Raw genomic sequence first — 16,082 nt, forward strand, 5'->3', positions numbered from 1 at the left:
TGTGTTGTGTTTTATTTTTCATTTTATTTTATGCAAAGTCACTTGAAATGTTCTCCTGTGAAATGTAGGTTTGGTTCCGGGCTTAGGAACAGCGCCTGACCTTTGCCTCAGCTCCAGCTGATCCTCAGGGTCCCAGCATAGATGGGAAGGGGAAGCTCAACCCCTTTTCCTGAGCGTAAGACATCCAGCGGTCATCGTCTCCTTGGTGGGTCAGATACCTGCAGCCCAGACGCAGCTCAAACTGCCTGAGGTCACACCACAACTGGAAGTCCTGCCACAAGCAAGATAGTCACAAACAAACTAAACGCCAAATATCCTTCAGATCTCTTTAGCGTCTGGACTCTGAAGGTTCTGACCTGGAGCCAGGAGTGTCCCAGAGCTTTGCCCACAGTGAACCTGCGCTTCACAGAGACCTGCAGCAGGTTGTTGATGAGGCTCACGGCTGCAGGGAGGTGAGAGTTGGGAAGAATTCAAAGGTTGGAGAACGTTCCACAGAATGTTTACGCTCCTGCTGATGACGTAGAGCAAGTTCTTACAGCACCTTCTAGTGAGATGGAGGACCAGGGCTGGCGGGGGTACATGAAGGCCGCGTTGGTGATCTGCTGCCGGATGTCCTCGTCCTCATTAAAAGGGAAGGTCCCACTCAGGCTGACATACACGATTACACCCACAGACCACATGTCCAGAGAGCGGTTGTAGCCGTTGCTGCTGATCACCTCAGGCGCCAGGTAGGCCGGAGTTCCCACCACAGAGCGTCGGAAGGACTTCTCCCCGATGATGCGGGCAAAGCCAAAGTCGCACAGCTTCACCTGTGGGAAGGGGTCTGCGGAGGCCAGCAGCACGTTCTCCGGTTTCAGGTCGCAGTGAGCCACATGCTTCAGGTGCAGATACCGCAGGGCCTCAAGGATCTGTACAGGAGAACATGAAGAACCGTGGTTCTTGTGCAGAGGTTTAGATAAGAACAGCAGGCTCATCGGGGGGACTTCTCACCTGCATAACCAGGAAGCGGGTGATGCGTTCGGGGAGTCGGCCCTTCTCGCTGGAGAGAATCATCTCCAGCATGTCTCCATGGAGCTTCTCCATGACGACGAAGACATGTTCTGCGGTTTCAAACATGCCCTCCAAAACAACAATGCCGGGATGGGACAGTTTCTGAACAAAACACAATAAAAAAGGGTGTGTGTGAGGGGAAGGGGGTATTAGGTGGGATGGATAAAAGACCATCAATCAAAAAGATCACAGTGAGAAACACCTGCAGGATGGCCACTTCGTTCCTCAGCTGCCTCTCAACTTTGGTTGGGAAACGTATTTTATCAATGACTTTGATGGCGACCGCTCGACCAGACTTCCTGTGAGTGCCTGAAAGATGAAAACAACCTTAATGATAATAATTCAATAAATTCTGTCTGCAGTCCGATGCAGCGACCAGAAGTTGGAGTTTGCTGATCCAGTACTGTAGAATGGACTTTTTTAAAGAGCAGAAAAAAGAAACCATTTTATTTTAACATGAAATAAAATAAACAAATTAGTTATAAAAAGAAAACAACCTAAAAGGCTCAATTGAAGGTTTTTTTCTGACACATTTTATTGATCTAATGACCTAAATGTTTCTTAACAGATACTGATTATTATTAAATAAAACAATGACAGACTGATTTCTTAGGAAAATATTTAAAGTCCAACTCCGATTATCTTTTGATCCAGTGGTCTTTTAATCATGATTATGTCATTTTTAGCCACAATAATGGCGAGCAATATTGGAGCTATCCAGCCGTACAGTTTTGAGCGAGATGCCAGCTCAGACGAGGAAAATGAAGCTGTACATTGATCTGGAGCAGGGAGCTTGTGACTCACCCAGCGTATTTTCCACCTCACAAATATGATCTTTTTCAAACAGCATTTTTCGTCTGCTCCTTATTTACAACGGTTTGATTAAATAAATACTTAGAAATGCAGTTTTAAGCTTAATTTTCTTTATGTGTCCTCCATCAACACAAAAATGCCACAAGAACATATTAAAAACACACTTTTTTGGAATGGGTCTTTAAGAATAACAAAATAAGGTTGAGTCATCTCACCTTTGTACACCACTCCAAACTGTCCTGAACCCAGAACCTCATTAGTAAAGATCTGATAGACCGAGCTGATGTCCTAAAAAACACATCAACAGTGAGGTGTGACTTTTTTCTAAATTGTGTTGAAGGATTTCATGGAGTGATCAGGCTGATTCTCACCACATCGTCATCTTCTCTATCTTTATCTGGAACAAGAACGCTAAACACTTGGAAAATGAAGATTCCTCATTAGAAGAGCAGTTAAAAGCTTTGTCCCCACACAGCAGATGTTTGATTCCGGTACTCTTACCTTGCTGCTCCTGTTCTGCCCGTCCTTTGCTGTTCTGCATCGGCATCAGTGCCTGACAAATGGCACTCTCCCAGGATGCTGCCTCCACCCCAGCCTGCACGCAGAACACCAGTGAGGCCGTCAGCAGCTCAAAAGAGTGACCTTGGTCGCCTGGCAACACTGGCACCGACAGGTGGGACGGGCCTCGGACCTGCAGCACCTCAGATAGAGGGATCTCCTACCACAGAGAAAAAGAGGTCACCTCCAAAAAAAAACACACTTAAAAAAAAGGTTTGATGAAAGTTGTTGTCTACTTTGTAGTACTTGGTGCTGGTCTCATTCTGGTACAGAGTGATGCTCTTCAAGTCCAAGATCCAATAATGTCGTTTCCTCTGAAAAAAGCAAAAACATCAGACACATCTGGAGGTTAACATGGAAGGCCCCAACAGAGCCATGAGGAGAAAAAAGCAGTGCCAGCTTCTCACCAGCGCGTCTGTGTTGGTGTGGTGCAGCAGCCATCCTTCTCTAAGCGTTCCTGCGGGCCTCCTTTTGGTGTGATGCACCGACTGGACGACCCTCATCAGAGGGATGTTGCTGCTGAAGCACGGGCTGAAGAAAAAGCTGAGCACGTCAGAAGAAAAATTCAGGGATAAACTTAAACAAAGCATTGACACTTTCTGACCTCATTGGTTCTCGAAGCTTCTCAACCTCGTTAATCTCAGCCAGGAGGTCAAAGTCTGTGAATAACTCGTCGTCTGACATATCAAAGGACGTGCTATCTAACTCAGCCTCAGTGTCTTCCGGGTTGGGGGCAGAGCTCCAACTGCTGGTTGCAGGTTCTGGAAAAAGTGACAAGGAAAAAAATAAAATAAAACAACAAAACCACACATGAAGGTGTATTAAACCATCCCAGCTCCAAATCTGCTTGCTCAGGGACAACGGTCTGCTGGTAAATCAGCTTGTCTTCATCACAGTATTCAAACACCAGAGACAAAAACTGCTACTCACCGTAACCATCACCTCTCCTCTCTCCTGGACAGTCTCTGGGGACCAACGGCACACAGCGCCGATGGCAGTTAAACCTGCAGTCTGAGAAAAAGAGGTGTTTGATAAAACAAAAAACACCCGTATTATAGAAAAAGGACAACCATGCAAAATCGATGACTTAAAAAACACTAAGGACATTTAAGGTTAGCCAGGTAAAAATTCCCTTGAAAAAATACATTACTATGTATATTCTTATGCAATCTTTTTGTTCAACCCATGGAATAAAAGCTGAAAGTCTGCACTTCAATGGCATCTGAGTTGTTTTATTTAAAATTCACTGTGGTAATGTACAGAAACTAAATTAGAAAGAATGTGTCTCTGTCCAAATATTTATGGTCCTGACTGTGCATATGTGTATATATATATATATATATATATATATATATATATATATATATATATATATATATATATATATATATATATATATATGTATATATATATATATATATACACATACAGCCACTCTGGAGGAGTGGCTACAATAGATCCCTGGAAAGACCTCAGACCTCTCAGTCCAGAAAAGCGCAGTGCTAGGAACAGCTAAGATGCTGCGCAGGACCCTCAAGCTCCCAGGCCTCTGGTAGAGGAGGCAGGGTAAGGGGCAGTAACCTTTCTGGTTGATCTGAATAAACACATTTCAGCCAGACTATTGTTGTCAGTGCCTCTAAAGCAAACCAAGACATATAGATACTACCAAATTTGTCTACCTTGCCGTTAAAATTGCAGCCACCATATCAACGGCCATTTCCGTTGACATGGAGTAAACTGCAGTAACGTATGGAAACTTATCCCTTGTGCTATCCTATGCACTTTAACATTGGGAGTTGGGTCATCTAGACCCCACTAGACAGTGCGTTGAACTTTTTTCTTCAATGACTTGTGATCTTCACTGGTGTCCATGGTTTACATGAAATCCTCTACACCTTTATCCACCTTTGTCATGGTAGGCAGAACACGTTAATGGTCATCTTGACCACATAGGATAGCACAAGGGTTAAAAAAAACACAGAATCTTCGTTCTAATTTTTTGTGTGATTTTTGTTCTAATATTTTTAAGAAATCACAGATTCTTGAGAGTTGGGACAAAATACTTTCAGAAAAACTAAATCTGTTCTATTTAGTGTTCATGCTGTTAAAATTTTTGATTTTCATGATATTTAGTGTTTTATACATTTTTAACCCTTATTTGCAATTTGATGTACAGTAAACCCTTGTTTTTCGCGGGGGTTATGTTCCAGAAAGAACCAGTGATAGGCAAAATCCATGAAGTAAAAACCTTTATTTTTTTTTACAATTATTATACAATTAAATACTCTATTATACATTGAAAAGAAAGAACAAACCATTTTACAGGCTCAAGCATTTGTTTCACAAATAAAAGTACTTTAGAAACTTTTTTTTCAACAAATAACTTCTGTACTGTACTGTCAAATAATAATTTTAATCATCAATGTGAACAGAAGGCTTCAAATTGCGGAGATTAGCCCCGCCCACCACGACCCGAGTAATTTGATTAAACGGGAGAAATTTTTAAATGATTATGAAAAAATACAAAGTACAGTGGGACAAATAGTGACTCAGGTGTATTTCACTGCTCTTCAGACTGAGCCGCTGCATCCTGACTCCGCTCTGCAGTGTTTTCTTCTTTTAAAGCCCGCGGTGCAAATGTGTTTGATTGGGAGAAGAACAAAGAGATAGACAGTTGTCGCTCATTTTCTATGGGTTTTAGAGAAACTTGAAAATTGCGTAAAAATTTGCACGTACGTATTGTAAATTTGGCCAGCTGTTTTATGTACGTGTACATATTAAACTGCAACGTTATTGACGCACAGGTAGAGAAGAAGCGGAGTGACTTTTTAGCCAATCAGAATGCAGAACACAATGCACGATGCAAATCCGTGAAGTAGCGAAACCGTGAAAAGTAAACCGCGTTATGGCAAGGGATCACTGTAAATGTTTTCACAATTACAAAGACTTAATGTTTTTCAATGCTGGTGACTATTGTGACCTATTGCAGAGGACAAGAGAAATAACATAGGGTGCATAATTACTAGTTATATATTTAAGCAAATATATTAAGCATAAAAGTAATTATCTAGGCTAAAACATAACTCCAGTAATCACAATTCCTTTAGAAGTAATATAGTAAGTAAGTCAATCAATTTTAAATTAAGGACTTTTATCCATAAAAAATACCTTTTTCATTGCAAAAAATTATATAGAAGTTTACAAAGTTTACCACACCCACAACGTGTGCGTCCAGCAGGTCACCTACAGACTTTGCTGCTTTGTTTCCGACAAAAAGTTGAAAAACCACATTTAGGGCCCCTTGGTGGGGAGGGTGTTTGGACATCACTTTGAGTAATCAGGAGATGTCCTGTCAGCGCCCTACCCGCCATTTTTAACTGCACCCCCTTAGTACAAACACCCTTTACCCCTCATAATATACACTCCACCACACACACCCTCAGAAACACACACACACGTGCATTTCACAAGGAAGGTGGAACCTCTGACCATCCTACCCCATCCCTGGGAGGGGACCTGGCCCATGGCAACGGCAGCCGTGTCCCTTGAGTGCTGGCTTCCTGGGCCCCGCAGTCGTCTCTCCATGCGGGGAGAGGGATCCCTGAGATCTCTGGCAAGACCAAGAGCCGGGGATCACATCACATCTGAGCCTGGGGGTGTCCGTGTCCCTCTGGTGTGGGTTCTGGTCCTTGCCCTCCAGCGCTGGGCCTCGCCAAAATTCCAACTGGGGGTGAACCTGGTCGGGCAATGTTTACAACACTCCTCAACACTAACCTTCTAGGTGGGGACGGCCGCCCCCTGCCTTGCTCTCTCCTGGAGCAACCATGGTCCGGGTAGGTTGCTGCCTGGAGCATGGGGCGGGTTTCTCTTGGGGGGCTTTGGGTCCTCCGGGTGCGGTGGGGGTATGCTTTTCTGGTTGGGCTGGAGCTTGCATTTTCTGTCCCCCTATGCCTCCCTGCTCTCTGGCTTTGGGGGCCCCTGTGGCGGTCTTATTGGCCCTGGCCTGGGTTACGGATGCGATGGCCAGAGGGTGGTTGTTCTCTATCTGGTGCCGTGCGGGTGTTGGGGGGTACTAGCTGCTGCTGCTGTGGCGGGGGTCTTGGTGTGGGGATGACCGGGTACTCTCACTCCTTCTTTTCACAAGCTATCATCCACTTTAGAATGACATAAAGACCCACTCGAGCACAGGTGCTATCTCACCTTTGCACAAATAGTTTGAGTGATTAAATGAAATATTTCACACTAGTTAGTTTGAATGCATAAGTATGCGTTTGTGAACATTATCTGTATTGTAAACATATTGACATGTGAACATTTTTGGAGCCAATGGGTGTGTTTATAACATTTGAGTGTGTGTGTGGACAGGTCCCGCCCCTTCTAGATTTGTATTACATCTGAGCCTGACTGTAATGATTATAAACATCCAGCAACTTGTTGCTTTATGCTGCTTCATGATTTTACCCCCCCTTCTATAATCACCCTTCTACCCTCCCCCCCCACCATTAACATCCCTCTCTCTTCTATCCTCCTTTTCTTTTCCGTCTGGTCCAACACACAAAAATTTCAAATATGATTAAAATGAATAAAGTTTGGCCTAGATTACAAAAGGGGTTTATTCAGACATACCTCTTGTTTGTTGGACAGGACAAGTTAAAAAAACCACAATGTGTCTGTGTCATAGACATAATCGGAGTATTGTAGGTTCGAGTCTCGCCTTGTTCGCCCATATGTTGAAGTGGTCTTGGGCAAGACACTAAACCCCACCTTGCCTCTGGAAGGTTGGTGACAGTGTTCAGCAGCGGAGCCGCCATCAGTGTATGAAACTGTGACTGTAAAGCGCTTTGGGCCTTTGAGGAAGGTAAAAAAAAAAAGCACCATACAAATAATTTATCATGAAGCGTTTTGTGTATGTGCTCGTCACAATATCACCAGTCTGTACTTCCTACTTTATCCACTAACATAACAGAGCATTGGATGTGTCTCTATTGACCAGTATGAACTGTTAATTTTTTCTCTGTGGTGATGCTTTACAGCAACGTGAACTCCCATCATCGAAAGCATGAGGTTATACTTCTGCCACAACTTAAATTCAAATGTCATGTTAAACTTTTTTTGAATGTTTTTTGCATCCAAAATATTAAAATTTCATGACTTTTTCAAAACTTTACAAAAGATTTTGTTTTTCACAAACTTTTCAAGGACCTAGAAATTGCATTTTCAATTTCCAAAACTATTCCAGGTTTTCATGACCGTTCAACCCCCACTAATTGCTTTCTATTTGGCCTTAGAGTTGTCAAATTTCTGTTAGATATGGAAGGCTTCCTCCTCCTCCTCCTCCTGTACTCTTACCTGAGCACTGCATGCCCTGCCTGAAGAGCCCCTTGAGTAGCCGGTGGCAGTACTGGCACATGGTGGGTTTGGTGTAGCTGTGGATGTAGAAGGTGTGAGGGACCTGTGCTCTGGTTTTGTCCCCTAATCCCACTCCCAGCCAGACTGGAGGCTCCACCCATGACGGAGGCTGGGAGGAGGGCTTGGACATGCTGATCTAGTACAGACAGCTGAGCATTACTGACATTCATTCTTCTTTTTTCATTTCTATATACAATAGATTATCAGATGACTTTATGTCTACCTCCTCCAGACTGCCTCCTGCCTGATAAGACAATGCATGTGTTTGGGACTGCCGCGGTGGGAACAGTGAGAGGCTGGAGCTAACTTGGCGACGAGCTCGGCTGCAGTCATTGGGCAACTGCAAAGCACAGCGCTTATGGAAGTCTAACCCACAACCTGCAGAGGAGCAGAGGGAATTTCTTTTTAGTTACAAGTGGTCTGTAGTGTGTTGGAACAGAAGGGTGGCAGGAGATTACCGTCACACTTCAGGCCCTGCCGGACCAGACCCCACAGCATCTCTCCACAGTGGTGGCAAAAGGTAGGGGAGCGGTACGAGTGCACCATTAGAGAGTGAGGGCGGATCCTCACCTCTGTGACTGAGGCCGACCCTGAGAAGGACACAAAATAAACAAGGTGAAGAAAGATTTTATAAAAAAAAAAAAAACTTTTTTTAAAACAATTGTTTTTCCCATCTTTCCCTTATATGTGATCACAAAAACACCAGGAAACTAAAAGATACTTTATTAATTTTTGAAACTTTTTGATGAATAAAGAAGACTGAATAAAGAAAAACAAGATAGCACCAGTAAATGCATTGTCACAGTAAAGGATTCATTTACTTGTTGTGTACTTTCTGGATGTATTTAGTGTTAGCCTCTGCTTAATAACAGGATATCTGTTATGATAAAATCAGCAGCTTTTTAATCATTAGGGGTTCTTCTGTCTATATATATGTGAAGGACATTCTCCAAAAACTCCCAGACCTTCTGCCTTCCCTCCCATCGTATGATTTATATCATTGTGAAACGTAAAAAAGAGGAGTTTGATTTAAAGGCAAGGCAAGGCAAGGCAAGTTTATTTGTATAGCACAATTCGTACACAAAGTATTTCAAGGTGCTTCACAAAACAGAAAAATGCATTAAAATCACAATACATCATATAAATAATCAACGTAAAGAAAATGTAAATAAAATGTTATTGTGAATATAAAATTTACAAGTATTAAATAAAACATTAAGAAGTAAATCAAGTAGCCTATCACCTGAGACTTGATTTTTCTAATTTGTTTTTTTTTATTGTATATTAATAGGAAAGTTCGCGCAACACCAACAGTACAAAATACTCCCCAAAAATATTTATAAACATTCATAAAACAAATGATCTATTCTTTATATTAATATCACAAAAAGCACATTTGTTTTCCTGCTTTGTTCTGTCTTTTTAGCGCAGCTTTACGTCAGATTTGAAATTATTACGTATCAAATAGAAACAGAGGACATGGAGTAAAAATGTCTAGAATGTAAAAAAATAATAAGCATTACATTATTAACGTTTGGTTAGTAAAACTAAAGAGACAATCAACCTGACTTCATTCAGGATTGTGTGCAGAGTTTTTAGCCCCGTGCTGAATTTAAATAGAAAACGCTCAAAATTACAATTCTGAGGATAAAAATGATTAGAATCAAAGCTATAATTTGCATTTATGGAACAGGTTAATGGACACATATTTTATTATCAGTAAACTTTACATCTTATGACGACAGTTGAAGCGTCTGTCACCTGCCTCTCCCCAGACCGCACCTCCCTGTTAAAACGTGTTTCACCCAGGAACTAAAAAACTCCCAAACCAATCCTATTTGGAGTCATATTTATGCCTCCACGTTGCACACAAAACTTTCTAAGTTGCAAATGAAAATATTACATATTTGATTTAAAGCATATTATTGTGTTTGTAAAACAAATCTTTTCACATGCGCCGTGTCTCATTTCTCTTTTTTCCTATCTTCGATTTTGCTCACATAAGTTTCAGTTTAGCAAAGTGGGGCGCGATGCGATGCCAGGGGGGCACGCAGCAGTGGCGGTTTTAGGCACAGTAATACAGGAAATTTCCCGGGGGGCAAATTTAACGGGGGGCGGTGGTGACAGCGGCTCAGTGCTTTGAAATACATATACGCCATTATTTTCGTTTCCTATTATCTGTTGTATCACAGAGTTTGTAACAGCCTGAAACCTGTGAATTGCCATTGTAGGTACCATAACCGTTCGGCCTGGAACTTCCGTTCTGGGACTTATGCTGACGTCACATTATGTGATTGGCTGTGCGTTGGTCCCATGACATGTGAGAGAGTGATTGGTCTGGACAAATTACGCTACTACCATAGGAGAAGATATTATGAAGTCTGTTGTAAACACACAGACCTCTGACATCGAGTGAGATTATCTTCTAAACGTGCCTTTTATTATTGTTATGACTATTATTGAATGCATGTTGGCTTATAGTTTTTTTAATCCGTGCGCCCAGTGCTTTATTATTGGCAGAACGGACCCGGAAGAACAACATTTAGCCGCGCTAACAACATTTTCAGCCACGGCTGAACTTATACTGGAATAACAACCGAATTATGGCAAAATCTCTTTATAAAAATTACACAGAATATTGTCAGACACAATTTATGAGGGAAAATAACTTTAGGTTACAAAAGGGAAAGTGAAATGAAACTCTGTAGAGCCCTAGCAGATCTCGATGCTAAGTAATTTGTCCAAGTGGGGTTACCGTAGTGTGACGTTACCTTCAGTCTAAAGGACCCCGAACGGAAGTTCCAGGCCAAACGGTACCTACACCCAATGAGTTATATGGCTAGAGGGGACATCACGTGGTTCCTCATGGGAGGAGAGCACCGCCATCTTGGTGAGGTCAAGTCACTGCTGAAGTGCATGCATGTGAACATATTTTTTGCAAAATGCCAGTTCATTGTGCGGGTTTCAACTGCCAAAATCTGAGAAATAAGTCCACGAAGGAGGAAGGCATAACATTTCACAGGTAAGTGCTATATATTTTTTCTTTTAATGCTGCAGGGGCTTCATTAATAGTACACATGTTGACATGCATGATGCTGCAGGGCTATTATCAACATGCTGCATGATGTACGTATAATTTGCTGTCAACATAAATGTAAACTTTATTTTGTTAAACCTATATACAGTATACTAGGACTAGGTTATTGTTGTAATATAGATTTGTACATTTCTGACTCAGTGACTGAAATTTTCTTGCAGGTTTCCAATGGATTCAGACTTAAGGAAAAAGTGGCCCTTAGCAATAAAAAGAGCTAACCCAGATGGATCACTGTGGTTACCAATTAGCAATACAGTCTGGCTATCTTCAAAACATTTTGTGGAAACACGTTTTGATCAGAGGCCAGACTGTTCGCTTGAAACCTGGCACCATCTGTATTACACCGAATTGATCACTCACATGAATGGTAGAGTAAATCTATTGTTTTTCTTTGTTTTTTGTTTTAGGGTAAATTTATTGTTAACTTTTGGACTTTTTGTCAACTTATTATTTATTTATTTATTTATTTATTGACTTATTGTTGAATTATTATTATTATGTATTGACTTATTGCTTATTTATTGTTATTATTTATTATTTGTATTGACTTACTCTTGATTTATTATTAATTATTATTATTAACTTATTGTTGGGCTTTTCTAAATAATTTAAATTACATGTCAAAGAGGTCTAAAACTTCTAAATGTTTAGAAATCATTTTTTAAAAGTCTTTGTAATACATTTGCAAGAAGTCCTGCAACTATGCATGTTTCATTAAAGTTTGAGCTTTAAAGGCTGACAGTTTCTCTTATTTAATATATATATAATACAAAAGCTACTTAGATGCCACCAAAGGCAATAGAAAGGATTGTCATGTGGGCGCCGACAACCTCACCAAGATGGCGTCGCGCTCCACCACCGGTGGCCAGGCTTCTCAAGCGGGCGTGTCTCCTCTAGCGATATAACTCATTGCCTACACCGTCCCTGCAGCTGCGCACTCCCATCTCCTGTCACACGCGGCAGCGTGTGTGAGAATGAAAGGGGAGGGCTAGTGGGCTCAGGCTGCGAGATGGAACGGGGCACGCGGAGCACTGCAAGCGCTGCCGGGATTGTGCAACACCAGGATCATCGAAGCCTTTAGATAAATAGCCGGTTTGGCTTCTCCGCCTCGGTAACAGACACCATGTTAGATAAATATGGCGATTTGATTTAGTTAGAATCTAGACCAATTAGGAGGATGTTTGATGGCAGCTATGTCACGCTAAACAGAAAATTATGTGAGCAAAATTAAAGATAAGAAAAAAGCGAGATGAGACACACCGCTTGTGAAAACACATGTTTTGCGAACGCAAGAATATTTTTTATAGCAAAAAATAAAAAAAATTAAGAGCAAAAAAAAAACATTTAGAAAAAACAATTGAATGCATTTATTTAATGTTTTCATTTGCAACTTAGAAAGTTTTGTATGCAACTTAGTGGCATAAATATCAATCCATATTCCTAAATCCGTAAAAGTATGTCTATCCACCTAAATCAATTTTTACCTGCAAAGTCAGAATGAAAACCGCCCTATTGAGCAGGAAACCGCCTGGTCTGACAATGCTGTCTGTGCTCGTTGACTTGAGAGTCTTTAGACTTGCTGTTCACTGCAATACACCATTGCTGCTGAAGGACAGGGGGGAACAAACACTTTTACATGATCAATCTTATGCCAGTTCAGTGATGTGGGGTGTTTTTTTATGACTGAGTTAAATAATGAGGGATGTAAAATGTATTTTAGACACTTTTATTAAGTTTTTAGCTCGGGGACCCTAGAGAGTTGGGGGACCCAGCGGATCGCCTACATTTGCCTATTGGTAAGTCAGCTTCTGGTCACAAGATCCAAGAACTTATCTTTGAGCCAAAACAAACAACAAAAGGAAATCACATTATCTAGAGCTTTCCTCTCTTCAATGGATTTTAATTTATTGCAGGATCCATTTGTAGTTTTGATAAGAAGTCCTATACTTTCCACCTAATTTTAACATTTAAAATTTGTTTTTAGTTGATTTTTATCTTTAATATCTTTCTTTTTTATTATTATGGGGGTAATTCTTTTTTTTTTATGTCTTTTATTATGTTGTGGGTATTTGCCTGTGAAGCACTTTTGTCATCTGAGGTTGGATTTCAATGTGCTTTATAAACAAACTGACTGACTGGAGCTAAATTACCCCTCCACCAAACACCCGCCTTATGAGCTCTGACCTGAAATGATGACCTCGATCAGATCCCCGTCCTGGACTTCATCATCAGCTGTCAGGCGGTGAAGCAGCTGCTGAGAGGCGGGCTGATGTCTGAACAACAGGATCTTCTCCCCAGAGCCGACCACTCTACAGTCTGGAGCCTGAAGATAAACACACACAAAAAATAATCTGACTTAATCTACTTTCATAATTAATTGTGACTAAATTGTCACTGGGTTTGAATGTGAGAGTGTAATTGTGTGCCCTGTAACAGACTAGCATCCTGTCCAGGGTCTCCACCTTTGCCCAACAGCAACTGGGTTAGGATCCAGTAGCCCTGTGACCCCAAAAGGGATACAGCAGGTTTTTGGTGTTTCAAATATCTTCTTGTGGCATTTTTCTGATGGTGGAGGACATAAATATTGAAAATTAAGCTAAATTCTCATTTCTAAGTATTTCATTCATCAAATCTTTGCGAATCAGGAACAGATGAAAAACAGCAGTTTGAAAAGTACACTGGGCAAGCCACAACCTCCCTGCACTGCTCCATTCTGATGCATCCACTTGTAGACAACTAGATCCATGAATGTCTTCATTTTCCCCATCCAAGCTGGCATCTGGTTCAAAACTGTATGATTAGCTAGCTCCAATATTGCTCGCCATTTATGTTGCATATGTAATGTTAGGTTGGGGTGTAAGGGGGCTGTTTCGTTAGCGGGAGAGCATGTAAACGAGAACTCTCAGTTATGGCTCAGTTACGGAAGAGGGGCAGTGCGACCACAACTGAGAAGTGAATTTCTAAGGAATTCCTGCTGCCCGGCAGAAACTGTCCTAGAAATAGACCCAGGTTTTTTATTTTTTTTTATTTTGATCATAGTGGAACTGTAAAAAGGATTTAAAAAAAACACTCACAAGGCAAAAAAACCAAGAATGTAACAAAAAAAAACTGTTATAACTTTAAAATAAATCCTTGTGTTTATGTGAAAAAGAAGATAAAAAATGTTGTCAAGACTATGAGAAATCCTCATTTAGTTTTCTCAAACAAGAAAACCAATCCTCTGTTTGGTCCGTATTGGTGTTGGAATAGCACATTTAGTTTCTTTACATCGGGGGGGGGATTAATAACAAACAAGTAGCTAGAAGATTATTAACCATGATGAAGAACATGAACTCTGCTTTTTTAAGAACATCAATTCTCAAGCACAGATCTATTTTGAGGCAACATTGATTATTTTGATGGGTTAGAACACACATGAATGTTGTAAATGTATTTTTCTGCTTACTCTTCAGTGAAAAAGCTCCATGACTAAAGTATCGGTGAGGAAAATGATGGAGTAAAACAAAAAAGAACAAACAAAAACTCCACATCTGCAGATGTGAGGTTGAAATAAACTGCATCCACCGCTGTCCCTTGTGATGACTTCCATCCGACTTTAATGTCGTGGAAAAAACCCAGTAACCCAGAAGAGGCAGACTTTCCTGTGAATGCTTAGGGAATGAACAACAGGGTTTGTTCTCTCCCCCAGCAGCAAAGGCAGATGTTTACCTTCACACCATGTTTACCTAAAATACATAATGGAGTTATATATTTAGCTTAAAAACATAATGAAAATTGTATGGATATTTTTTGAAAGTGAAAGCTGCTCTAGCGTCCTGTTCTGCTTCAGTTTAGACCCACAACGAGTTACTGCTGAAGCCAAAAAACATATGTCCTTTTCATTTACAGCTAAATTGATTAACATTGCGCAATATCTGATTTTCTAATATTTTGTTTGTTTTGAAAGCACAACTTTTGGGTTGACCTTTGCTTCCGGAGTCCACAGAAGGCTGTCTCATTTTAGAGTGTGAACAGGAGGATTTCTCTGGTGCAGCTGCTGTGTGGTCACTCTGAAAACACAGTGGTTTCTGATCAGAAAAAACCCACCCAAGCAGAAGCTTTGCTGCTTAGTGTCTGAGCGTTACAGAGAACAGAAGTAGTGTTTGGAAAGTTTTCTGCACGCCGGGTCGACCACAGTGGCCTTGAAACATAAAAGAACAACAAAAAAAACAGTAGCTGCAGCTCTGAGAGAGTGAACACATTTGTCCTTTGAGCTCTAAGGAGGAACCAGTTAACTTAACGTAAAGTTTAAAGTAATTTCCCTCAAAAAAAAGGTGAATTTATTCTTTGATGACTAAAAATGGTAAAACACGGTCTTGAACTCTAGAATCAAAGTATTAAAAGTTTCCATTGGGTCAACATGGCTGACTGTCGCAGCCACTCACCTATTCTACACACCCTCCTAAACGCATGACACTTCAGAGTCCACTTCTTGTAGACCAGAGGTTTCAAAATGAAATGAAACATTTTCCAAGTGGGACAGCAATCACGGTCAGAGAGCATCTGTCATTCGTACAGGTGGAATAAAGATCTGAACTGCATGATCCCTGACTGCTTGTGTCTAGAAGGTGCAGACTGTCATCTGAATAGCTCAACATCTGAGGCTTCTTTGTTGAGGCCTTCTGGGCTGGGAGGGGACCAAACCAAGCTAGCGCATGTGTGAGACTGTTTTTACCTTGCGCTGAATGACCTCAGCAGCCAGCCTCTGGGCGTGCTGGTAGCTCAGGTTGCCGGCTGAGACCCGTACCATCTCTGTGTACAGCCCAAGCTTGAACTGGATCAGAGCAGACATTGTTGCACTGGAAGACGAGAGCTCCGACATGGAGCAGCTGCTTATGGAAAGACCTGGACGAATTTAAAGGGATTGAAGATTGACAAAACCTCATTGACCTTTTGTGAGAACCAAAATAAGGCTGCAAAGATTTTGCAAAGAGACAAGACAGCAAAGAAATGTTAAACTTACTGCGAAATCCCTCCTCAGTCATGCTGAGATCGCTATCATTGCTGACTGTCAACGTGAAGAAGCGCGGTGGTCTGGTTTCCTTTCTCAGGGACTTGTCAGTCGATGACACAGGAAGCAACAGTGACATTACCCCCACCCCCCACCCCCCACTTG

General features: G+C 41.4%; 1 protein-coding gene across 1 annotated transcript; it reads right to left on the minus strand.

Annotated features, from left to right (window-relative positions):
* Nucleotides 1–4: 4 nt before the first annotated feature.
* Nucleotides 5–16,038, minus strand: LOC101155149 (serine/threonine-protein kinase D3). The gene is made up of 18 exons (XM_011487600.3): nt 15,930–16,038; nt 15,642–15,811; nt 13,112–13,250; nt 8,289–8,420; nt 8,054–8,208; nt 7,771–7,966; nt 3,352–3,432; nt 3,026–3,182; nt 2,829–2,952; nt 2,658–2,735; nt 2,365–2,581; nt 2,235–2,281; nt 2,079–2,151; nt 1,253–1,359; nt 991–1,152; nt 542–908; nt 357–442; nt 5–271 (listed from the first exon to the last, which is right to left on the minus strand). The coding sequence occupies exons 1-18, from the start codon at nt 15,949–15,951 to the stop codon at nt 125–127; spliced, it is 2,460 nt and encodes an 819-aa protein (XP_011485902.1). The 5' UTR covers nt 15,952–16,038; the 3' UTR covers nt 5–124.
* Between the last annotated feature and the right edge of the window lie 44 nt (nt 16,039–16,082).

The sequence above is a fragment of the Oryzias latipes genome, chromosome 18, assembly GCF_002234675.1.
Source record: "Oryzias latipes chromosome 18, ASM223467v1".
Classification (NCBI taxonomy): Eukaryota; Metazoa; Chordata; class Actinopteri; order Beloniformes; family Adrianichthyidae; genus Oryzias; species Oryzias latipes.